Genomic DNA, 26,351 nt, shown 5'->3' on the forward strand with positions numbered 1-26,351 from the left:
GATGATTCTTTATTTTCACACCTAAAAATGATATAGGAAAACAGCCAACATAAATGTTTAATGAATACTCTTATTGGAACCAAATTTAGTTTAAAGTAATTATAATGAATCCTTCAGCAAAAAAAAAAAAACATATCTTAGAGTGAATTAAATGGAGCCTTGTTAAATACCATATTTTCTAAGCTTACAGTATAAAAAATAGCTTCTCTATTTCCAGTTGCTATTTTAAAGTAAATGGTTGCATTAGATGCCATCTAATATGAAAATATATGCATACAAAAGCATTGAAAATTAGAAGTATGGAGTATACTTTGTATTCTCTCATCTAAACCTATCCTCATTCATAAACTTTTTGTTTTGTTATTTTATTATTTTATGATACAGTTCCATAGGTTCTGGAATTCCTCCTCTTCCATTCCCAAATTACCTCCCACTCATAAACAGTTATTATAGATAACAATTCTTAGTTAAATTACACTTAATTTAGGCTAAAAATTCTGAGTAATAAAGGGGTAATAATAAAGAGTTTCTGAATCTGTAATAAATATGTAATTGATTGTTTCAGTAGTATCTTTAGTATTTTGAATTGCATGCTTTGTTTAAAGGTTTTGTGTATGTCCCTTCCAAAGAGCCACTGTGGGTACAAAGTTTTTATTTCAGGTTAATGAACGCATACCTTACCTGTGATATGGAGTGATAGTGATGATCGCAGGGGATGTCGTCTGCTCTGCAACGGCCTGGGTGACAGTAGGAACATGGATGACTTAACCTTCATTAGACCAGGTTGAGTAAGAGACGTTTCTCGGTGTCTAAAACCTCTCTTTGCTAACTCTCCCCCAAAGCCTGATTAATGACACATGCTAAGTTGCATTGTTACTGTGACACAGTAAGAATAAATAATGTTCATGCTTATTAATGGTGATGGCAAGACTCGGATCCCACATTTAAGATCCCTCTTTCTTTTTACCATGAGGATTTTTCAAACATTTCATGGAAAATGGATAAGATGTAACAGCAAAGTTTTTTTTTTTTTTTTTATGTACCAATAACTGAAATCAACACATATGGAGAGTCTTAAAAAGTTTTAGGAAGGGCCTAGTGCAGTGGCTCAGCGACTAAATTCTCACTCTCAGTGTGCTAGGACCTCATATGGTGCTGGTTCCTGTCCCAGCTGTTCCCACTTTACTTACAACTCCCTGCTTATGGTCGGGAAAAGCAGTGGATGATGGCCCAAAGGCTCCTGGTTTCAGATTGACTCAGTTCCATTTGTGGAGTGAACTAGCAGAGGGAAGATCTTTCTGTCTCCTTCTTTCTGTAAATCTACCTTTCCAATAAAAACAAATAAATCTTTTTTAAAAGTTTTAGCAAAAGTGCATATTATGAAAAATCTAAGTATTGTCTTTGATTTTTTTGTGGCAATATAAGTTTAACTTTTGATTTTTTTTTCCAATAAATTTTCAAAATATTTTTTTCTAACGAATAAATAACACAACAAGAATTACTTCTTACAACATAAGCTATTTTAAATTGACACACTGAAACACCAAACATAGCATATTGAGTTTTAGTTCTTTCAGTTTGTGAAAGTTGTCAGTTATTTAATCAGATGGCCTAAGTACACTCAAGTTTTATGTCTGCTTTGTGTGGTTAAATGCAATGAATTTGAGAAAACATACACTGCTTAAAAGTACAGCAATAGAGAGTTCTGTAAAATATACTTCAGAAAGGAGATAAAATAGGGTTGATTGGAATATCTTGATACAAAATGAGAAATCTTTTCTGGAGTAAGAAACAGTGATATGTGAAATATAGCGTGACAATGTAAAGTATATACGATCATGAACAAAGCTGATTGTAAAATTTGTAACTCCTCTCATTGTGTGTGACTTTAATTTTGGATTTGTGCTACATCTAGATTAGTTCTTGGTAAATAGCAGTGATAACCCTTCAGCTGCAGGATACAAGAGTTTATCAGATCAGATATTTTTGAGTATTCACATAGATTTTAAAATGCGAGGTAATTCTCTCCAACTCTTCTTTCTCCCCTTCTTCCCCTTTAAGAAAAATTTTGGGAAAACATATTTTGAATTTACATTACAGAAAACAGGCTTAATACTCCACTGAATAAAAAGTTCAGCGAGTAAAAAGCAGTAAGACCTGACTTACTTAGAACACAGACAACAGTTATAGAGAATATTGAATGGAAACATGACCATTTCACTCACAAACAGTCAACTTTAAAGTAATCATAGGTGATTAAAATAACAGTCGTGTGTTAATTCTTAACTATTGATTTGATAAAGGCATAAAACAAAGTTTTACACAATTATATTTGTAGCAATAGTGATGCACGCAGACATTCCTTTTTTTTCCTTGTTTTAAATGTTAGCTCCCACGTAGAAGGAAGAATGAACAACTAGTAAGGAAAGGAATATTATTACATTTTTTCCTTTTTTATGCTTCCTGTTTAATTTGATAGGCAGACAAAGATATTTCTCATCCACCATTTTCTCGAAATGTCCACAACAGTAGGAGTGTGGCCTGGCTGAAGTCAGCAGACTGGAATTCGATTTGGGTTTCGAATGTGGGTGTAAGAGATGTAAGTGCTTGAGCCATCACCTGTTGCCTCCAAGGGAGCATTGCAGTAAGAATTGGAACTGAAGGTGGGAGTTGAGTGCAGTAGATCCAGTATGGGATGTGGGAATTCTATGCTGCCTGTTACTCACTGAGCAAAAGTTTGCCCTAGCAGCTATTTTTTTTTTCTGCTTCTATTTTTTCATATCCTCGACTGTTCTACATGATTTATATGGCATTGGTGTCAACTTATCTACCCATTTCTCGTTTTTGTTATCAGAAAAATAAATTTGCCCTTTGATGAGATAATTGGTTTCACCATCACCTGTTGCTTTTCCTATTTACACATCTTACATGAATTAAGAAAATCTCATGTAAGGCTGTTTTTTTTTTTTTTTTAACCTGAAAAGTCCTGTTGATGACTTTAGACACAATATGAGCATAGATACAAAAGCATGAAAGATTAGGAAGAATTGGTCCCCAGGAAGCTAATGGAACACTGTAATCTGTCACAACCTAGTAGCAAACATATGGATAACATGATGCTGGAAGATGCTTCCCTCTCATATGACACTCATTTTTGTAGCACACACCCAGCACTCACCTTTTTTCTAAGTGAGGAGATATTCCTGCCTTTCTTCATGCCATGTTTGGAAGGTGGTCTGGTCCAAACACAGGTGGATAAACACAGTGATTCTTGGAACTTTCAGTCCTTGTAGCATCTTTTTGCTCACTCACGAAGGAAGAAATGATGTTTGTAATTCATCAAGAAAATACATAAGGGAAGCTTGTATGGCGAGTTGAAAGTGAATTGTGAATATTAGCTTCAGTCACTTGGGCATTTTCTGATGGATGTTGACTTCATTCATTAGATTCCAAATGGATCTCTACAATGAGAAGCTGAGTTCACAGACTGGACGTGAGGAAAATTGTAACTTTAAATAATCCAACTGGTATAAATACCAGTTGGGGGTCTGCTATCCATACAATGCTGTATCCTCTGTTTTGGCCCCAGGGACTTTAGAGTCCCCGAAGTTTAATTGGTCATTGTGTCCAGAGATGCAAAAAAGGAAATGTACTCCCAACTGCACTTGTAACACGATATTGGTACATAGGTGGTGTACAAATTATAAAACCATGGTGACAGTTATAGCTACAAAACATAAACTGTGACAAATAAGCTTAAGATTGTTTAATTGAGAGGACACAGTGCTAATGAACATATAACTCTAAATTTCCTGTAAGCTCAAACAGAAAGCATTCTGGTGATGTCTTTGAGAATCTTCTATTACTCATTGTTTTTTCCAATGAGTATTTTTGGACTTACCTTTCAGATATCTGCTGATAAAAATTTAATTCATAGAAGATCACATAATGTGCATTCTTAAACACACTGAAGTTCAGGGTTAGCATTAATACATTAGGACAGAACATGTAGACATAATATGGGATTGAAAAGGGAATAATTTTACAATAGCTTCTTACGCAGTTTATAACTTAATATTTATAACTGAAGTTTAGTGGAATGTTAAAAAAACTGTGATTAGATTGAGTATTAATGCCTCAAAAAACCCAGCATTTTAAATGTGTTTATTTTTCTTTTTATATTATGTATTCTTAAAAATTATAAACTTCTGCATAGAGGGTAATACTTTAATGAGAGAACATTTTCTAAGTGTGGTTGTTATAACTATATTAAGATCTTTCGTGATTTAATAGTTGATATATACCTTCTCAATTTTTGCTTACTAAATAAATGTTTTAATTTGTCATTTTATACTATATGTAATACAGAGTAAAATGTTTTCTATATTTGCTCTTATAGTGTATTTTTCAAATCAATTTTATAAATCTTAAAACTGACAAGGAAAACTGCTTATTGCATTCGGCATAATACTGGAAAGTAAATGTACATTGTGGAAAAGCTGGATCTAACTAGACAACACATTAATTAGCTCACATAGTTAATATCTTTTGATGGAAATATTTAAAATCCACTCTAAGTACATTTCAAAAACATGAGTATACCATGATTAACTAAGGTAATTATGCTATACAAATAGATGCTTTCAACTTTTTCCTCCTATCTAAGTGCAATTTTGCATACTTTGGGCCCAGTGGCGTGGCCTAGTGGCTTAAGTCCTCGCCTTGAGCGCGCCCGGATCCCATATGGGCACTGGTTCTAATCCTGGAAGCTCCACTTCCCATCCAGCTCCCTGCTTGTGGCCTGGGAAAGCAGTGGAGGATGGCTGAATACTTTGGGACCCTGCACCCGTGTGGGAGACCTGGAGGAAGTTCCTGGCTCCGGATCGGCACAGCACTGGCTGTTATGCTCACTTGGGGAGTGAATCATCAGACGGAAGATCTTCCTCTCTATTTCTCCTCCTCTCTGTGTATCTGACTTTATAATAAAAATAAAATAAATCTTTTTTTAAAAAAATTTGCATCCTTTGACTAACAGCTCCTTGACATCCATCTCATTTATCCTCAGCTGACTAGCTTGTAGGGATAACCATTACATTATTTTTGTTACGGAGTGCAGCCAGTGATGGTAGACGTCTCTGCAAAGTCTCGAAGTCTGACTTTATTGCCACTTCAGCTCTCCTTGTATACTTTTCCCCCCATGTCCTAATTTAGCCAGGATATTGCATACAGATGAGTCCAATTAGTCTAGGTGTTTTCAGCTGCAGCCCAGTTCCTGTTCCTGACCATCCCAATGAGCACTAATCAACTCCTTAGCCCACAACACTTAGGTATTCCCTCCTGCCCACCTGTGACTCAGCTATCAACTGAGAGGGGATGGTATTGCATTGTTGTGTAACCACTCCCCTCACAAGCCCCTTTAAAAGACCCATGAAGCCAGGGGCTCACTCTCTCTATCTGGTCAGATGCTTCTGTTACTCTGGCACCTCCACTGCTGGCTGACCCAGGACAGGTAATTCCCTGAGCATGGTCCCTGTGTACTGCTTAGATGAGAAAATGGTTATAATAATATTGTTTCTGGTTTGTGTGCTATCAGGAGTTCCAGGAGCGGTGAGACCTAGCAGTAATGGAATGTGGGCAGAGAAGCCAGGGAAAGGTAAATGTCTGCAGCTTTGGAAGTGTGTCCAGGTTATTCGATGCATGTCTCTTAGGATAACATATTGATGGGGAAGCTGGGACATAGGTCTTCAGCTTAATGGATGGACTTGAAGATAACGACCATTTGTTCCTCTTTGGATTGTGTTTGGTTGGATTATGATTGGTTGGATTGCCATATGGACTTGTGATCTGCTATTTCTAGTATGTTCTGTTATCACCAAGCTTGGTTAATAAAGACTCCTTAAAAAGCCTTAGACATGTTTGGTGTGATCGCACTCACAGTCCATAACATTTCTTTCTACAGGATTAATTTTTATACATTTTCACGTATGGGTCAGATCATGCAATATTTACTCTTGTGTGCTTGACTTATTTTGCTTAACAGTCTCATCCAGATTCAACCATGTCATTCTAAGTGCTAGGATTTCTTTAATTTTAAAAAGCTAATAATAGGGCCCCGTGGCATGGCCTAGTGGTTAAAGTCCTCGACGGAAGATTTTCCTCTCTGTCTCTCCTCCTCTCTGTATATCTGACTTTCCAATAAATAAATAAATCTTTTTTTAAAAAGCTAATAATATTCTATTGTGTGCATACCGCACATTTTTGTTTTTACTAATTTGTCTGTTGGTGGATACTTAGGTTGATTCCATATGTTACTATTGTGAATATTGCTGCCATGAATGGGACATGCAGACACTCTGGCATGTTGATTTTTGTTTCCTTTGGACACACCTAGAAATGAGAATGCTAGATTATATGGTAGCTCTACTTGAAAATTTGGAGGAATTTCTGCACTGTTTTTAATACTGGTTGTACTAGCTTAGATTTTCACCAAAAATGTGCAAGGATTCTCATTTCTTCAAAGCCTTAATGTACTTGTATTATTTTATTATCTTGATAGTAGGCAGAAATGATTAGTGATGTCGAGCACTTTTTATGCATGTTGATCATTTGAATTCGTATTTGAATTTTCTAGATTGCTCATTTGAAATGGGATTAGTGTCTCAAAGGCATTGGTATAAACACAACACAATACCACAAATAAATATAATTGATTAATCTTGGATTATAATAGAAAAGTAATTTATGTGAGGCAGGAAAAGAAGCACCGAGCGCAGAAGTCATAAATCCGACCAGGCATCACAGAGGAAGTTGCTGTAACACATATAAGGAGAAACTATGCATTGACTTCAAAATAGCTTTGTTCCAAAACAAATATCTTTTAATGCTGTTTTCCATAATTTGTGAGGTGCTTTTTATGTGTGTATATTCTGTGTTAGATGATTCTGATGGGTATAGCTTTTTAAAGTTACATATTCCTGGTGGTTGGTGTTGATGAGACATTTTATCCCACACCTCTGTAAGCTATTTGTGTGCCTTTGTTTCAGAAGAGTTTATTTAAATCCTCTGCTCGTTTTGAAATTGGATTATTTGTTTACTAGGTCTTGAGTGGCTTGGGTTCTTTATGTCTTTCTGATATAAACAAACAACAGTGTCCATATTGGATGCTAGCATTGCAGTAGGCAGCTTTATCTGCTCCACCACAGCTGACCCCTTCTTAATTTCTTTTAAAAGCAGCTCGATTTTAGTGTAAACAGACACTACCAGCTCTTGTTAATTATTATTGTTTTTACCCTACAAGTTTACCACCTCTGGTCACTAGTTCTAATAAATTTTAGGTGGCACTTACAGGGTTTTCTATGTATTCAATCATATCCTCAAGCAAATAGAGGGCATTTTACATCATATTTGCATCTTTTATTTACATTTATTGTTTGGTTTTTTTCTGGCTAGGATTTCCAATAATATATATTTTCTGAGATATTTATTTTTGTTGGAAAGGCAGATTTTCAGAGAAAGAAATACAAACAGAAAGATCTTCGATCTTCTGGTTCACTCGCCAAGTGGCTGCAACAGCCAGAGTTGAGCCAATCTGAAGCCAAGAACCAGGAGTTTCTTCCAGGCCTCTCAACATAGGTGCAGGCTCCCAAGGCTTTGGCCCATCTTTTGCTGTTTTCCCTAGCTATCCTCTACTGCCTAGGATACAAGTAGGGAGCAAGTTGGGAACTGGAGCAGCCAGGACACAAACTGGTGCCCATTTGGAATCCTGGCATGTATAAAGTGAAAATTTATCCATTGAGCCATTATGTCAGTCCCTCCAGTACTATTTGACAAAGTGATGAAAATAGTTATTTTTGGTTTTTCCCAGATTTTACCAGAAAAGCTTTCACTCTTCTCCCATTAAATATATTGCTAACTTGAGCATTTCATATATGATCTATATTATATTGAGATAATTCATTTTTCACCATATTATTTGAAAGCAGTTGTTATGATGAGATGTTAAGTTTTATTGAACTATTTTTCTAAATCTTGTTTATCAGTTTCTAGCGTTAATCAGTATACTATCACAACAGTCCTCAACACAGCTTCTGCCTGCTATAATTGCTTTTTGTTAGGATGTATTAGGATTACATAGAGTAATTAAACTCTGGTGGCTTTATAAGATACCACAAACACAAACACATACTTAGTCCCTTTTGTCATGTGATAGTTTCTGCCACCTCAGAACAATCCTGCATTATTACTGAATCTAGCATTCATGTCCATAAATTTAATTCCTAAATGATGGGATGGTATTCTCATGATTAAACAGTTTTCATGTTTACCTTCATATATTTTCTCCCCTTTAGAAGTTTCAGATAGTATATTTTTCTAGTCCTGCAGATGTTGAAAAAAGCTACTTGTTTTGGTGGTATTGGATGAACCAGTGAAAGCTTTTGAGGTGTATATTCCTTTGCAAAAAGTTGTTTTAGTTGAATACCTTGCATCATTTTCAGAAAATAAAGTGGTGCGGGAATACTTCTGCTCTGCAGCAGTGTCAGGGAAATCTGGAAATCCATTCATTGTGACTCAGCTGCACACTACCCACACTCAGAAGTCTCAGTGTCTGTTTTTTTTCCCCTGACAGTTCCTTGGCTGTCGCAACAAGTTTTAGTTTTGTGCATATTATCTTTGATGCTCTGTAGTTCTTAGGGTTAGGGTTAGTTCTAACACTGTAGTCTTAAGTCTGATTTTCTACAGATGTATCTGTGGCTGCAGAGAATGAGAATATCTTTAAATCCTGCAAAAGGGGCTAAAGTCCTCACTTTGCACTTGCCTGGGATCCCATATGGGCGCCGTCTCGTGTCCTGGCTGATCTCCTTCTTGTCCAGCTCCCTTTCTGTGGCCTGAGAAAGCAGTACAAGATGGCCCAAAACTTTGGGACCCTGCACTGTGTGGGAGACATAGAAGAAGCTCTTGCCTCCTGGCTTGCGATTGGCTTAGCTACTTGGGGAGTGAACCAGCAGATAGATCTTTCTCTTTGTCTCTCCTTCTCTCTGTATATCTGCTTTTCCAATAAAAATAGATAAATCTTAAAGAGTGTTTAAATTCTACTTGAATGTTCTTGCTTTGTGTTCTGGAACCCAGTATTTGGTACATCTTCCTTTGCTTTTCCAGGTACAGTAACAGGGAGATGAATTGAAAATAAAGTAGCTGGGACTCAAACTGGCACTCCAATAAGGATGCTGGCATTCCATTTTGAGAACCATCACCCTATGTTGTTAATTGGCTAATTTGAATATGCTATTATTTTCTTAAAATTTCACAATAATTAGCAAGGTCCAGCCAACTCAAAAAGAACCTAATTATCATTTCCTCCAAACATTTCATAACTTCTTCTGCCTAAACTTCATTGCCTCAAGCCACAATAGGGGCAACAATATTAGTATTGGTGATGTTGACAATTTTCAGAAGATAGCTATTGTCCTATTTAGTCTCAATATTGGGAGGTCTGTTGCAACCTAAATGGTGAGCAGCTTGTTTTCTGAATATTCTCCCAAGGATCTGATTTCTAGGCCCACTTTTAGAACTACCTCTGTTAATCTTAGAACCCCAAAATCAGAGCTGGAGACAAGGCATCATGTATAAAAAAATCTATTTGGGAAGATGATTTCAGGAAGAATATACAAAGGGCAATGTGTAAATGTATTTATCAGAGTTATGTGTAATAGGAACTAAGTTCTCTCAGGACCTCCTGGATAGCATATAGAGTATTTTCATCTGAAGATAAACAGCTAGAGTATTCTTCCATCCTGGCTAACATCGTCCATTTTTTGAGTTTCCCCAGGGTCATTAAATCTGTTGTCCTTCTGGGAAACACTTGTGTATGTGCCAACTACGCTCCGACAGTGTCAGACAAGGTCTTTGGGCAGAGATGAAAGGTGCTTGCTGTGGACCTGAGGCAGATTATATATGTAAAATGAATCTGAGCTTACATGAGCTCTGCGATGCCATGCTGGTAGAATCAAAACAGAGCATGACGCACCGGCACTAGATGCATTCTTTAAAAGGTGAGGTGGAAGTGCTGTCTTCTACATTTGCAACCACAGGAATCAGGGCACACTGGCTGTCAGCTGAACTCCTCCAGATAGTGTTCTGAGGAAAAGTGAGCTAAGGGAAACGCCTTAGAATCATTGCTATTCTCAGGCAGAAGGCCTTTCTCAACAGAAATACAGATTTCTTGCAATTATATGTAGTGAAAGGAAGCTAGTCTAAGTCTCTATCCTCAACCTGAAGACCTCTGTGGAAATAATTGGTTCAGAGAAACAACACATCTCTAATAATTAAGAGAGAAAAATAGATTGAGAGAGATGAGGCAGGTGCATGGCTATGTAGGTATGTAAATTTAGACAGATAGAAAGATGCAGGCTTTACTATTTAAGAGAAAGCCAGAAAGGGAAGAACAATTTGAATAGGCAAAAAAATATAAGGCAGAAGTCCAAGTGGATGAAAATCAAGTGGTTATGTAAAAGGCAACTTGCTGCTGGAGGTAAAAATCAACTAGTGAGAGTGTTTATAACATTGAATGTGCCTTGTCTGTGATATCAGAATCAAGTTTACAGCCAAAGGGCTAACATGTTATTACTGATTTGTAAAAGCTCTATAGAAAATATCTAATCAGAAAATAGACACACAGAACATAGAGATTTTGTGGAATGTATTGATGTTAAGGACTCATTTGAAGGAAATATAAAACATGGTAAAATTTGAGCCATGCGTGATCAGTGTATCTCAGCAGAGAGAAATATTAATGTCTGAACATTCTGGCAGATCGGTTAATATCCTTCAAGCATAAGGATGTATCTGTGTCCCATGTGTGGATAAAGCTAAATTTTACTTATGTTAGATTCATAAGGCTATATTGGAGAGGAAAGACACCAGAACCAGAATATTTTAGGATGTCATTTTAGAACATAATCTCTAGCAAGTTTTGCAAAAAGCAAAAGCTCATATTTAGGTAAAAACATTAGATAGATAATTGCATGATATATCATTAGTGCTCAAGTACATTAAGTTTTGATAAAGAGTTTGTTTCAATGAAGTATGGATTGTAAATATCAGGCCATGTCATTTTACCTTTTTAAGAGAATGATTTAGTAAGTGGCTCATTGAACACAATGGACTTTCAAAATGATATTACTGTATTCAGCTTAATTTCTAAACTTGGACTTTCCCCTATACATTTTCTCTGCCATTCTTAGTATTATTTAAAGTTTATTAGAAATGTACTATAGTTACTAATAAGATGTGGGAAAATGAATTTTTTTAACATGTGAACCACAGTTTAAGCTTTAAATGAAGTAATTGATTTAGTAAGCTGAATAACATTGCAGTTTGTTGTTGCCAGCCTCGTTTAGGGTTCTCCAGCTCACATGTCCTCTGTTCATTGACTGTAGGCACGTGCTGGGAAGCCCAGGTTTCTGGAATGATTTGTAGAAAAGAGAGAGACTGCAAGTAAAATATTGGAACTGGGATCTGGAATGCCATCATCAGCATTTTGATCATTTATTTTAGTACGTTAATACTTGGTAGACTGGAAAATATTTTAGAGAAGGAAAAGTTTTATTTCAGTACTGGCAAAACTGAAAGGCTTTTAGCAAACATTGATTTGGAATAAAAAAGTGGGTTCAAGTTTAAATTTATTGGAAGAAGATGCTGTGAAATACTCACCAAAGGGCCTAGATTTATAAAATCCATTCTAAGCCACAGGATGTTCTGTTCAACCCCTTTGGCCAAAAGTTTATTGCAAATGAAATACTTGGGGTTATACAACGTGCTATGCAAACTTTGAAAACTGACAGGATTTGTTGGGTTATCTGATAAGAAAAATGATAGGGAAGCAAGAAACAGGAAAATGAGACTGTAGAGCTTAGAAAAAGGAAGAATAGAAAAATTAGGAAGGTAAAGGCACCACGCTAATGTTTTTTAATATTATAAAAATATGTTACATGATAAGTGTAAAACTTTTCCTCTTCTTTTTGAGTCACCAGAAAGGTAAATAAAAGAATAACTCCTGTAATGAATTAGTAATTTCAGGGTTTCTGAGAGCAACGTGTAAAGCTGGCAGAATAATTACCTTATTAGAATTGATAAAATTTGAAGTTTATTTGGCCTAATTGTTCTAAGTCAAAGTCAGCTCTCTAATGAATGGTATAACAGAGTCTAGAATCTATAAACCTGAATTTCAATATGCTTAATTTACATACCACAATTATCCTTTTTCTCTTTTATTTGTTATTTTATAGGTCAGCATTTAAGTAATATTTCAAATGGAAAACATCATAATCATAAAACATTGGATAATTTGGCTCTCTGGGAAACTTTATCATTACTTTTTAAAAAAATGATCTTTTTTTTTTTTTATTGGAAAGGCAGATTTACAGACAGAAGGAGAGAAAGGGAAAGCAATCTGTCCACTGGTTCATGCCCCAAGTGGCTGCAAGGGCCAGAAGTGAGCTGATCCGAAGCCAGGATCCAGGAGCTGCCTCTGGGTCTCGCACGTGGGTGCAGGGTTCTAAGGCTTTGAACTGTCCTCTACTGCTTTCCCAGGCCACGAGCAAGGAGCTGGATGGGAAGTAGCACAGCTGTGACACAAACTGGCCCCCATATCAGATGCCAGAGCTTGACGCTGAAAGATTAGTCAATTGAAACATTGTGCCGGTCCCTCTTTATTATCTTTTTAGCATTTTCAAAACTTTGTTTTTTTAAAATATACTTTATGTTGTTGAGAGGGATGCATGCCCAAGTGACCTCTGATGAGGGTGGGAAGTCTCAGGCATGAAGTAAGATGGGTGGGACAAATGTTTCAGGGTTTTTTTTTTTTTTTTTTTTTATTCTCCTATGTATCCAGGGGAAGTGCAAGAGGGGGCCATTCCTTTCTGTCAAACAAGATCAGCACTCAGGGATGGGGGATGATCATTTGATGATGTTTTAGAGACCTTGATGTTGGACTGAGTTTCCAAGGATGTTACTTGAGTATTTTCGATAGTTCTGAAAAATTGGTGGATTTGCTGTTTCCGTGTTTAGAAAATCTTTCCAAGGTCTACTGGTTGACAATCCATCTTGGTGCATCCAAAGTTTGGCCAGGGGAGTTGTCCAGCCTATTCTGCTTTCCATCCTCTAATGAGGCAGTTGCTGTCCCCTGATGGCCAAAATGAGCTGGCCATCATTTCTCCTCTATGTATCTGGGCATGCTGCCCACTGCACAGGCAGCACCAACTGAGGAGGCCCAGTCCTGATACATGTACTCCAAGGTTGGATTATACATTCTGTGATGTTTCCTGTGTTCTTTGTCTGAATCCTGATGTCTGGTTGCGATCTCCCAAGAATTTTCACCTGCAGTGACCTCAGAGTTGACTCTTGTATGTGCTAGTCAGTGCAGGGTCAGGCTCAGGCTGTCACTTGCACTAGCCAAAGCACGTATTGGTGCATGCAGCTGCCTGGTTAGTTATGCATAGTCCCATCTCTCATGCAAACAATAGCTGCTGCTGTCGAGCCTAGCTAGCCCACCACAGACCTGGTTCTCATGCATGACAGTGGGTGACAGGATCTAGTTAGGGTGACCCCCTTAAACCCCACTAGGCTTTCCCTGAGTCCCAGTTTTTTTTACATACCAACCTCTGCTGTGGTCTAGCCTGGCCCAGCATGTATCCCATCTAGTTCTTGTGTACACCTGTGGGTGCTACGACTTTGCTCAGCCTGACCCGCCACCAGACCTGACCCTCATCTATGCCAACAGGTACCACCATCTTGTCCAATCTGGCCTGCTGCTAGTCCTGATTCTTGTACTCAGCAGCAATAGGTACAGCCTAGTAGGGGAGTGTCTACAATTCCCCTGCCAGGCTTATTTCCAGCCCCAGATTTTGTGCCTACCAGTGGGTACTGCCATCTAGCCCGACATGACTCACACTCCGTCCTGGTATTGGTCACTTGGTGTTGCAGCTTAACCCAGCTGGCCTGCACAGATTCTGGCTCTCATGCACCCCAGCAAGTATATCAGTCTGGCTCAGCCTAGCTCACCTCTAATCTCATGTGAACTGGCCTCACCATGCCTGGCTTGCACCCTGTCCTGGCTCTCATTCATGCCAGTATGTGCTGTGGACTGCCCCTGCCCTACCCACCCCCAGATACGGCTCACATATATGTCAACAGGTGCTCTGATTTACTTCCTCTAAACCACTCCCTCTCATCTCCTTCATCTACCTGTGAGTGCAGTGGCCTGGCCCATGGAAGACCCCAGCAGTTATTCTTTCCCTGTCAAACATGCCCTCAAGTGCTCCATTCCAATACATCTCCAAACTCCTTCCCTGGACAATCTGCAGCCCCTTGGCATGTGGGTACCATGGTGTAGGTGTCCTGTTCAGGAGTTACCTGCCTTCTCCACTTATATTTTAAAAAGAAGAAGAAGAAGAAAAATAGGCAATTCACTGGAACACTGGTACAGTTAACACAAATTTGGCTTTAACCAAGCCCAGAATGCCTGCCAGATACTGCCTACTTTTCTCCCAAGAGTGTAAAACTTCCAAATATACAAGCTAACCTAGGCAGTTGCCTACAGGCATGGTACCTTGTTAACATTTTAAAAAATATGCCATACTAACATATGAATTTAGAATGTTATTAAACACAAATCAGGATTCTCTAACAATTAGAAATGTGAAATGCTCAAGTTAATGACCAAGTGAAATTCCTCATTAGGTTGATAAATACAGACATACCTGTAGGATATATATATATATATCCTATTCACATACATATATGTATTACATATGCATATATAAATATGCATAATTTATAAAAGCAGGGAAATGTACACAATTTCTTCTCAGGTTATTTTTCAAAGATGATAGCATAAAAATAGGAATTTTTTCTATTGTTATCCATCATATTCTCTCCAAAAATCCAATGTCTAAGTGCAATGTAATTAGAAAAAAAAGGCAGAAGAAAAAAGGATATAGCAGCAAGGCAGAGATGGAATAAGAGGTGAGGCCACTGAAATAAAGAAGTTATATGGAATCGTAAAAAAAAAAAAATCATGTTAACAATCATTAAACAGTCACAGTGTGCCCGAAACTCTTTCTAGTAGTTTTCTTAAATTTTTACATTTCCCCAACAAGTATGTTCTTTCCCTTTTTTTGCAAATGAAAAATTTAGTAAGAGGAGTGAATTAAGTACATTGTACAGTTACAACGTCATCAACAATCGCAATGTCGTCAGCCATGTGGTTGGAGCAGAAGGGTAACTGGAGTATAGTGAAGGCCTGGATGAGAGATGGAACCAAGCTGGTCCCTCATGCCAGGAGGGTCATTGTTCAGTCAAACAGTGTAAATGTCACTGAGAGAGAATTAAGCTCAGAAATCAAGGAAATGAAAAGAATATATGGAGAATATGGGGAACGAGAAGGATTGATGAGAAGAAAAGGGAGAAGGGTTGAGGGGTAACAGATTGAGGAGGTGAGCATGAGAGAAAAAACACACATTGAAATACAAAGACATGCAGAAATAAAAGATAAGATGAATAGAAGAGAGATAGTTTGCATTGGGTAGTACTATGAAATAAAACACAAATTTACAATCTTTGAAAGCAAAGATGCAATGTATCAATTTACCCAACAAATGCTTAGTGTATTTTTTGTATAATATAAAATATAGATGCAAAGTTTGAGAAAATGATAACAAGAAAAGAAAGATTGAGTAAAAGATATCAAAGATTAAGAGTAAATTTTAATATAGGCAGGGAGAAATTATATGCTTTTAAAGGAATTAAGTATGAAAGCATTGGGAAATTTCTACTAAATGTTATCTTTCATCCCCAAAATACAGCAAGTGAGAATCTCATAACTTTGAGTTAAACAAGTGTATTCTTCTTGTCTCTACAGGAACCATCACAGGCCTCTAACTAATTAATTTTGAACCATTCCCTCAAGAGGTAATTGTCTCAGAAGCTATGACTGTGATTTGCAATGACAGCCACAGTAATTTCATTCTCTTGGGCTTCTCTGACAAGCCATATTTGGAAATGATACTCTTTTGGATTATTTTGGTGTTTTACTGCTTGACTATTGCAAACAACATAGTTATAGTCCTTGTCTTCTTGACGGATCCAAAACTCCACATTCCTATGTATTTCTTCCTTTCCAATCTGTCTTTGCTGGAGCTCTGTTTCACCGGCAGCTGTGTTCCACAAATGTTGACTAACTTCTGGGGCCCAGAGAAAGTTATCAGTTACATAGGCTGTGCCATTCAACTCTACGTCTTCATGTGGCTTGGGGGCACTGAATGTGTCCTTCTTGTCATCATGGCTGTGGACCGCTATGTAGCAGTGTGTCGCCCACTGCAGTATACCACCATCATGCACCCAAGAGTTTGTCTGCAGCTGGCTCTCCTGGCGTGGGGGACTGGCTTGGTTCCATCTCTCATTCAGGCCCCTGCTATACTCCAGTTGCCTTTCTGCTCCCACCACATGGTTGATGACATTGTGTGTGAAGTCCCAGCACTTATTCAGCTCTCCAGTACAGACACCACCTACAATGAAATCCAGATGTCCGTAGCTAGCAGCATTCTGCTGGTGGTGCCCCTGATCATTATCCTGTCCTCTTATGCTGCTATTGTTAAGGCTGTGCTGAGGATAAAGTCAGCTTCCGGGCAGAAGAAAGCGTTTGGCACTTGCACTTCTCACCTTCTTGTGGTTTCTCTTTTCTATGGCACTGTCACAGGTGTCTACCTCCAACCCAAGAGTCGTTATGCTCATGAACAGAACAAGTTTCTCACCCTTTTCTACACTGTAGTGACCCCAACTCTTAACCCTCTTATATACACTCTGAGGAACAAGGAGGTAAAAGGGGCATTGAAGAGATTAGGGAGAAGTATATGGAATTCGAAGAATAGAGAAAAAACAGACCACAGATGCTGGAAATTTACATCTTAAAGATAAATTAGTTGGAGGAAAAGATGTTACTTATATAGCAATTTCAATTTCGTTGTTAAATTGTTGCTGAATCCCTTTTCTTATGCCGTTGATTTAAGAAGAGTATGGTATGGAGATTAATACATGTAATAATTATTATCTAGAGAACACAGAATACAGTTAAAGTGGGGGAATAAATGAAATATAAAATTTAGTCAGGAGAAATAACATCAAGAGATTTGGTGTATAACATGGGGACAAAAGTTAATAGTTATGTATTGTATACTGGAAAATTATGAAGAGTAGATTTTAAAAAGTCTCATTTCATTTAAAAACTAATGAGCTAATTCATAATTCAGTGCATAAGTTAGCTTTTGTAGCATTTCTGTAATGTATATATATATATATTTCAGAACATCATGTTCTATACTATAATTTATAAATTTTTTGTCAATTAAAAAGTAACTTATTTCATGCCTTCCAATTTATCCCTTTTTCTTGGTTGTGTACTTTTTCAAGCTCAAACAGGACTTTCACTCAAAATTCCAGTCCCAACTAGGTCCTTAAGGTTTTGCAGAGATTTTAGTAGACTCTGTGTGATCTTTTTCAGTAGTAGGTCTTGGTTCTAAGTTGTTCTGGCTTCCTGCCTCTGTAGCACCATTACTGATGACGAATATGCCTGGAGTTAGCCAGGACAGAAGTATTTGCCAAGAGGAAGTCCACACTTACTGCTGCCTGTTGCTGTCTCCTCATAAGATCCCCTGCTGATTTTTCCTAGTTTGAACCTTTATGTTGTAAGGTGTCTCTTATAGAAATAAACACCTGCTTTTCCTCTCTCTAAGTCCCTGTAGTAACAAACTGGCTTCTTTTTACCAGACACTATTCTATTTTTTTCCATATTGTTTCCTTCATGTTTAAAAGGAGGGTATTAAGGGAGAAGGCCCTCCCAATTTCCCACCCTCCCCAGGTCCCCATGTAGGGTATGCTCAGACGCTATTCTTATTCATTCTTTTTTTTTTTTTATCATTTTTTATCATTTTTTTTATCTCTGTCTCTATCTCTATCTCTACATCTATATCTGTCTGTATAGATACACCCTAATACTGGAGCACCCAGTTTTGTAAAGGAACCATTATGAGAATCAAATTGGGATGTGAACTGCAATCCAATGTCAGTGGAAGACTTACCCACCACTTTGATCAGTATACAGATCATCCAGGAAAAGGAAAAGTAAAGAGACAATGGAATGGGGCTAGCATTAAGAATGGTGCAGAGCATTAAGCTACCACCTGCAATGCCTGCATTCCGTATGGGTGCCAGTTCCAGTTCCAGCTGTTCCACTTCCCATCCTGCTCCTTGCTAACGATCTGGAGAAGTAGTGGGAGAGGGATCAAGCTCTTGGGCTTTTGCATCCACACAGGAGACCCAGAGGAAGTTCTTGACTAGTGGCTTCTGCCTGGCTCAACCCTTACATTTGCAACCATTTAGGGGAGTGAATCAGTGAATAAAGACACTCTCTTTCTTTCCCTTTGTAGCTCTTTCTTACAAATAAATAAAATAAATCTTAAAAATGAAAAAGGGGACACAAGAGTTAAAATGTGATATAGATAAGAAGGACCTAGCAGACATTTGCTGAATATTTTGATTCAGTAGTTGTAAGATACACTTCATTTCTGTAGGCAAATAGTACAATCTCTACAACGCATAATATATAATTTCACTAAACCAGACTCAGCAAATTAAAACAATTGAAATTATGTATATTTCTGATCATAATGAAATAAAACTAGAAATAAAAATAAAAAAATTATAGATATAAAACTAATACATGGAGAGTGACCAACAAGCTCCTAAACAAAAAATAGATCACAGAAAAATGTAAATGAGATAGTTAGAAATCATTAAAACCAATGAGAACAGGACACAGTAAAACTGGCACAGACAAGAAAGTTTATATCGGTAAACATCTTCATCAAAATCAAAAGCCCAGTTGCTGATATAGTGACTTAGCAGGCTAATCTTGTGCATGCTAGTGCCAGCATCCTATATGGGTACCAGTTTGTGTCTCCACTGTTTCATTTCTGATCCAGCTCCCAACAAATTGGAAAGACAAGAATGAGTGGGTAAATTTCAGGATATATACTTACCAAAACTGAATCATGAAGACAAAAATCTTGCAGACTGCATTAAAAGCCTCTCTGTTTCTCAAGGGTGTCCTAGCACCGCCAAACTAACACATAGCAGTCTCTTCAAATTTCTTGTCATCAAGTCTCATAACAGGTCATTGGGATCCTCTACATTTCTCTGGCATCATTTCATCTCTGTCTTTCTTGGCCTGTTTGAGACTCAGGGGCTCTACTTTGAATTAATTCCCTCTTAATGAGCCTGAGAGGTGGCAGATCAAGTTCCAGGTGCTCATGCCCCTACAGCCTGGAGAGACAGAGAGGAACTCTGGGCTCCTGGCTTCAGGCTGCCCAGGGCTGGTGGTTGCAGTCATTTGGGGAGTAATCAACAGATACAAGGTGTCTCTGTCTCTTGTCTCTCTGTGTGACTCTGTTTTTCAAATTAACAAAATCTAAATATCTTGAAGTCTATATGGAAGCACAAAGACCTACAAAAGAACAAACTTTTAAACCTGACAATATCAGAATTCATCATATATTGCAGAGCTATTGTAATCCAAACAGCATGATATTGGCATAAACAGACACATGAACCTACAGAATACCAAAAATGAGAACACACATCCACAGGAAACTGCTTTTCTTGAAATATTTTCTCTCATACTTGCCAGTAAATTTTTTAGACAGATGCACTAAAACCAGAAAGTGGAGAATAGACAATCTCTTAAGTAAGAGCTCCTGGGATAACTGGAGATGCAAATGCAGAAGATTAAAACCGAGCATCTGGGCCCAGTGTGGTGGCCTAGTAGCTAACGTCCTTGCCTTGAACACACTGGGATCCCATATGGGCACTGGTTCTAATCCCGGCTGCTCTGCTTCCCATCCAGCTCCCTGCTTGTGGCCTGGGAAAGCAGTTGACGATGGCCCTGAGCCTTGGGATCCTGTACCCATGTGGGAGACCTGGAAAAAAGTTCCTGGCTCCTGGCTTCGGATTGCAGGGAGGTGATCATAAAATCATTTCCAAGCAACTAGACATTCCAGGAAGAACAAATGACAGATACCATAAGATTTAAACAATTAAAAGGTTGAAAGAAAGAAATACATTTAGAAAATTCTCTAACATACAAGTCAAGATTATATTAATTTTATTTTTAATTTTATTATTAAAATACAATAATATAAAAACTTAAAAATAGTTGAATGGATACACAGATTTCTAAAATTATAACAGTTAAAATGTTTTGACATTCTGCCTCATTTTCTTTGAATGCAAATAGGTATATAGTACATACACTTTTCAAAGCAGGCAGGCCTGCATTAATCAAAGGTGATGTGGAATTCATGACAATAAGATGAGATAACAGGATATATTATTATCTAAACCACTCTATGGCACAGACAATCAATACAAACTACAAAAATGCAGAGAGTGGAGACACCTCTTTGATAGGCTTGGGAATGCTAAGAACTTACATCAGTTATAGAACAATTTTATTCTTAGTATAATATGTCTTCTCTTCCACAGAGGTGCTTAAATATTACCCAAAGTGTTACTACCACAATGGCTGAACTGGCTACATCCTCCCTTTGCAAGCTCTGGGATCCCATACGGGTTCAGGTACTGGCTGTGCTGCTTCTGACCCAGTTCCTTTCTTATGGCCTGGGAAAGCAGTGGGGGATAGCTCGAAGCCTTGGGAACCTGCACGCTCGTGGGACCCAGAAGAAGCTCCTAGCTCCTGGCTTTCAATCAGCTCAGAGAGTGGCGGCCATTTGGGACATGAACCAGTGGATTTTTCTCTCTGTCCTCTCTGTAAAATCTGCCCTTCCAATAAAAATTTTTTAAAATTAGCTGAAATGTTGGAATGTACTGAACATAAATGCCTGGAAATTTTGAAACAGTATGGTAGAAATCAAACATTTCTATGGATTTTCTTCATTGCTAATTATTTTTTTTCCTAAATTTTTTATTTGTAATTCTTAGGAGGTTGTGATTTTCCACAGTGTCTGAATAACATTTCCACTTATAAAATTAAAAATATTTAGACACAGAAGGTAGAATGTTGCTTGCTGAATGCGGGAGACAGGATGAATTAAGAAAGCAGCAGGACATTTATGATCAATCTTTATGGCTAAGCTTCTCACACAAACATTGCTGGGTTTTGCTCCTTAGTCTAAATATCACTATATCAATTGTGCATCTCTGATACAAACATCTAAAATCTGAAATTCTACTAAATTTTGATCATCAGAGTTAAACCACAGGAGGAAAACTATATACTTTGTGTGATCGGATATAGCCCAAATATATAAAAACTCTTTTTAAAAAAATGGTTAAGATTATGTTAGAAGTATATTCTTAGGATGTGAAAAAAATAAGAAAAAATGAATTTTCGGCTTACCCTAGGGTATTGTATATATTTACATATGTACAAATATTTCAAAATCCTACCAAAAAAGCAAGCCTGAAACACTTCTTATTTGGCATTTGGGTAATGGACACTCTTTGTTTTTTGCTGTATGTTAGAGTAAGTTAGACCAAAGATATCTGAGATGACAAAAGTGATCAAATATATTATAACATCACGAAATATTTTTTATTCCTGAGTGTATATGTGTTCATGTATTCTTGTGTAAAATTTAAAAACATTATGTGCCAATGAGTCTACAATCACCTAGCAAGCATATGAGTTTTAGATTGCTACATTTTTTTCTATATTTGCTCATGTCCAGTGATTTTAAGAACTGGAGCAGCCCCAGATGATCTGATGTTTTTCAGATAGTGAATCTAGCTACAATTGATTCTTGTAAAGGAAAACACATGACTTCTCTTTGAAAAAATTTTCTTAGATCTTGATAACAGCACAGGCATGCCAGAAAGGTCCCCCCACCCCAGATTACTTTTTGATTTTTTTTAAAAAGCTACCAACCATAACATAGGATTCTTAATATATTAATTCAATACCAAATAATCACAGCTTCATTAATTTCTTTCATAAATTCTACCAATTTCATGACAATGCTCTAAGTCTTGAGGGCAAATTCTAAATTTCAGAACTATATTTTGGAAGTTTCAATTGTGTTTTCATTTATTCTATTTGAAAGGCAGATTTACAGAAAGGGAAAGATCTTTCATCTACTGGCTCACTCCCAAAATGGTATAATGAATGAAACTGAGCTGATCTGGAGCCAGGAAATCAGGAGCTTATTCTGGGGCTCCTACATGGGCTCAGGGGCCAAGATTTTGAGCCGTCCTCCACTGCTTTCCCAGCCCATAAGCAGGGAGCTGGATTGGAAGTGGATCAGCTGGGGCAGGCTGAATCAAAGCCTTTATGGGATGCCAGTGCTGTAGGCACAGGATTATTTTGCTATGCCATGGCACTGGCCCCAGAAGTTTCAGCTTTTAGTGAAACAGTTATTAAACATCATTTCTACCCATATTTGTCTTAATAAAAAGACAACTTATATCAGTTACATTTTCTTGAAATGCAAATCATTTCTTTTACTGACTTTTCAACAATTTCATGAGACATTCTCGATTGGTCTAATGCATGCACAGACATGGTACCAGATTATGATTCATTATCGACCTAAATTCCTTCCTTCTTCAAATTAATTATAAGACCCATGGTTATGATATTTAAAATAAATGTTCAAAAACTCATTTATACTTTTGTTTTTCATTGTATTCCTTTAAATATTTCATTATAAATTTTAAACATTAAATGCAAAATATATTCATATATTTCTTAAATAATTACAAACTTGCAATTTTTTATTTTTAGTTTTTATTGATTGAAATGCAGACAGATACAGATACCTTGTTTCACTTATAAATGAACATTTTGTGTATGTGTTTATGCAAAAATGAATTAACATCTAATAAAGTATATTGGAATTATCTATCAGTTTTACTCAATGATTTCAAATACTACTCTACAAAATATTCAGTCACTTAAGTCTATTGTAGCTACCCCACATCCCTAAGGTAAATGTAATCATAAATTCCTATCGAAGCACTCCTTTGTGGTTTCCTAAAAACATTGAGGCAAGGATAAAAACATAAAAATCATGCAAGTCAATTTGAAGACTTAGTTTTTTTTTTTTAAAGATTTATTTTTATTATTTTTTCATTGGAAAGGCGGATATACAGAGAGGAGAGACAGAGAGGAAGATCTTGTGTCCGATGGTTCACTCCCCAAGTGAGCGCAACGGCCGATACTATGTCAATCCGAAGCCAGGAGCCTCTTCCGGGTCTCCCATGCGGGTGCAGGGTCCCAAAGCTTTGGGCCGTCCTCGACTGCTTTCCCAGGCCGTAGGTAGGGAGCTGGAAGGGAAGCAGGGCTGCCGGGATTAGAACCGGCGCCCATATGGGATCCTGGGCGTGCAAGGCGAGGACCTTTAACCACTTGCGCCACCGCGCTGGGCCCCTGAAGACTTAGTTTTTTAAAAAACAATTCATCCTAATATATTAATAATACTTTTTGAAATTGGAGAAGAGAAATATATATCTTGGAGTGCGTGAGAACATGTTCAAGAAACAAGTCGATTCTTTTCAAGTCAAGTGAAAATAGAACAAGAACCGATTTTGTATCAGTAGCCTAAAGAAAGAAGATTCCTTTCATTGTAAAAGCAAAGAAAAAAATTCAGAACCAACTTTTTCAAAACTATGGAGTTTTTTGCTTTTATACTTTTGATTTTCGCATTGTCTTTATAAAATTTAAAATTCACTTTTTTAATATAAAGATAACAGATTTCGTACATTTCCTAGGTACCTCTCCAAGAAAAGAACACAACTTGCCTCTTTTCCCTCTCCACCCAACCTCGCTGCTTCCCACAGTCTTGAAATTTGAAGAGGTACTCATATCTACAAAAACTGAAGGTGGCAAACCGGTGATTCTTCTACAACAGAGAGTACCTCACATTGAATGCACCATGAATGCCGCCACCTAAACATGGAGCCAAACCACAAGAGTGATTTTATGTGTCTTAGGTGACACTGACAGGGTACCTGTGGATGCTAATTATAATGGATAAGCCGAAAATATTGAGCTTATAGTATAATTCATATTACTGATTTTTACTACTTACTACAGTTACTATTTTAGCTTTTAATAATTCAAAGTAGTTATTTTAACATATCCCTGCAAGCAGAATGACCATGATGGTGAATGTTAGTTGAACTATCATTCTTACCTAACACTACAGAACCATCAGAAACATGTAATATTTGGCAAAAAGAACACGATGAGACAAGAACAAATTCTCAGAAAAATCCACATAAATCTATTTTATTCCTTAACTGATATCCATTTACTTAAAACCAAACATTCTACTCACTAGTTTGCCTAATGCCCCCTTTACATCCTTATTCCTCAGAGTATAGATAAAAGGGTTGAGTGTGGGAGTTATCACTCCATAGAAGAGAGCCATGAACTTGGGCTGGTCCTTTGAGAAGGAAGAAGGGGGCTGAAGGTACATGCTTATTGCTGGACCATAAAACAAGAGAACGACAATGAGATGAGAGGAACATGTCCCAAAGGCCTTTTTCCTTCCCTCAGAAGATTTAATCTTAAATACAGCACGTCCAATACTGATATAGGAAGCAAGAATTAAACAAAGGGGAACAGCTAATATAAAAATGCACACGACAGAGAGTATCAACTCATTTGCCCTCTTGTCACCACAGGCTGTCTTGATCAGAACTGGGATCTCACACAGCAAGTGATCCAGTATATTGACACCACACATTGGTAATTGTAGTGTGAGAGTGGCTTCTGAGAGAGCAAATATAATTCCAGTCAGCCACACAATGGATGCTAACAAGATGCAGATGTGCCGATTCATGATGAGAGTGTAGTGCAGAGGTCTACAGATGGCCACATAGCGATCAAAGGACATAAGAGCCAAGAGCAGACACTCTGTGCCTCCCATGGTGTGAAATAAATAAAGCTGAATCGCACAGCCCACGTAGCTGATTGTCTTCTTAGAGGTTCCCAGGTTGAACAGCATCTGAGGGACAAAGCTGGTGGTGTAACACATGTCCAAGAAGGAGAGATTGGTGAGGAAGAAATACATGGGGCTGTGGAGCCGGGGGTCTAGCCTGGACACCAGGATGATGGCGATGTTTCCCACCAAGGCCGTGGGGTATGTGATGAGAAGAATGATGAATAGTGGAAGCTGGAGCCAAGGTCGGTCAGCAAAGCCAAGTAGAATGAACTCTCCAGGGTAACTCTCATTAGTCAGTACCATGATCCTCAGTTTCACCTAGCATAAGGAATCAGAAGAACAGTAAAAGTTTTAAGGAATGATAAAACATAATCACAAATTGATTATTTATGATTGGAAGATGTTCCACAGTAATATGACAGAAATAAACAATCTGGCACCTGATGACTCAATCTTGCTTCAAGATACTCTGCACTAAATGTGGCTGTCTTCAACAAATACGTTAACCCTTCTGAAGTTGAATTTCCTCCACTTAATAGCAAGGATGTAGGTATCTATTTCCATGAGATCTGACCAGGATTGAGTGAAAGAAGAATTTGTATTTTGGAATATCCAAATTAATTACTTTAATTTTTTTTTGGCATAAATTCAAGCTGATTCTATGGGATCTTCTGGTTTCTAAGTGTCTGACAAAGATGATGTGGCTTCTAGATCTGGAAATAGAGAGCTCGTAGGTGAATTCCTGAAATGAGGCTTGGCTGAAATGTGAAGATGGGACAGATGGACTGAGGGCAAGGGAGCAGAAAACGTGCAACAAGCATGATTAGCAACCCAACATTTGTTAACCCTAAGTTGTCAGTGAATACAATCACATCTCCAGAGGATGTGAGAAGACTTGGGATTTGAAAAAAGTCTATGTCAGCTTTTTGTCATTGAGTAAGACTATAAAACATTGTAATGACCATTATCTCATGTAAAAACTGAGAAAGTGAAGTCTCAAAGACATAGGTTTACCCATGCTCTCAAATTAGAGCTTGTGTGTACCTTTTTCTTGCTTCAAACTTTGGGCATTTGATACTCCATGCAAAATTTTCATCTAGTTATTTATTTTGTAGACATTTTAAGGTGCTGAGGGATAAATATCTTGAATCAAGCCCAGAGCTTTAATCAAGTTCAAAATTTATTTTACATGCTAGATCATATTTCTTCGGTTCTTTAAAAATGCTAAAAACCACTAAGTCAAATGCATGATCTGAAGCTGTAGTTCAACAAAGGCAAACTAGGAAACTGGAAGACTTTGTTTAGATTACTCTTAACTTTTGTGATTAAGTGCATTTT

At 37.5% G+C, this 26,351-nt stretch overlaps 2 protein-coding genes across 2 annotated transcripts; one reads left to right on the plus strand and one right to left on the minus strand.

The window, feature by feature from the left end:
- The first annotated feature begins 15,984 nt into the window (after positions 1-15,984).
- LOC121147772 (olfactory receptor 2H2-like) lies at positions 15,985-16,965 on the plus strand. Its single transcript, XM_040967673.1, has one exon. The coding sequence runs from the start codon at positions 15,985-15,987 to the stop codon at positions 16,963-16,965; it is 981 nt and encodes a 326-aa protein (XP_040823607.1).
- A 7,412-nt stretch (positions 16,966-24,377) lies between these two features.
- Positions 24,378-25,316, minus strand: LOC121147803 (olfactory receptor 2B11-like). Its single transcript, XM_040967713.1, has one exon. The coding sequence runs from the start codon at positions 25,314-25,316 to the stop codon at positions 24,378-24,380; it is 939 nt and encodes a 312-aa protein (XP_040823647.1).
- Positions 25,317-26,351: the final 1,035 nt, after the last annotated feature.

The sequence above is a fragment of the Ochotona curzoniae genome, unplaced genomic scaffold (genome assembly GCF_017591425.1).
Source record: "Ochotona curzoniae isolate NIBS_2020 unplaced genomic scaffold, NIBS_Ocur_1.0 scaffold_461, whole genome shotgun sequence".
NCBI lineage: Eukaryota > Metazoa > Chordata > Mammalia > Lagomorpha > Ochotonidae > Ochotona > Ochotona curzoniae.

Excerpts from the sequence above, each read along its gene's own strand:
- LOC121147772 (XM_040967673.1), top strand. The coding sequence starts at position 15,985 with ATGACTGTGATTTGCAATGACAGCCACAGTAATTTCATTCTCTTGGGC.
- LOC121147803 (XM_040967713.1), bottom strand. The coding sequence starts at position 25,316 with ATGGTACTGACTAATGAGAGTTACCCTGGAGAGTTCATTCTACTTGGC.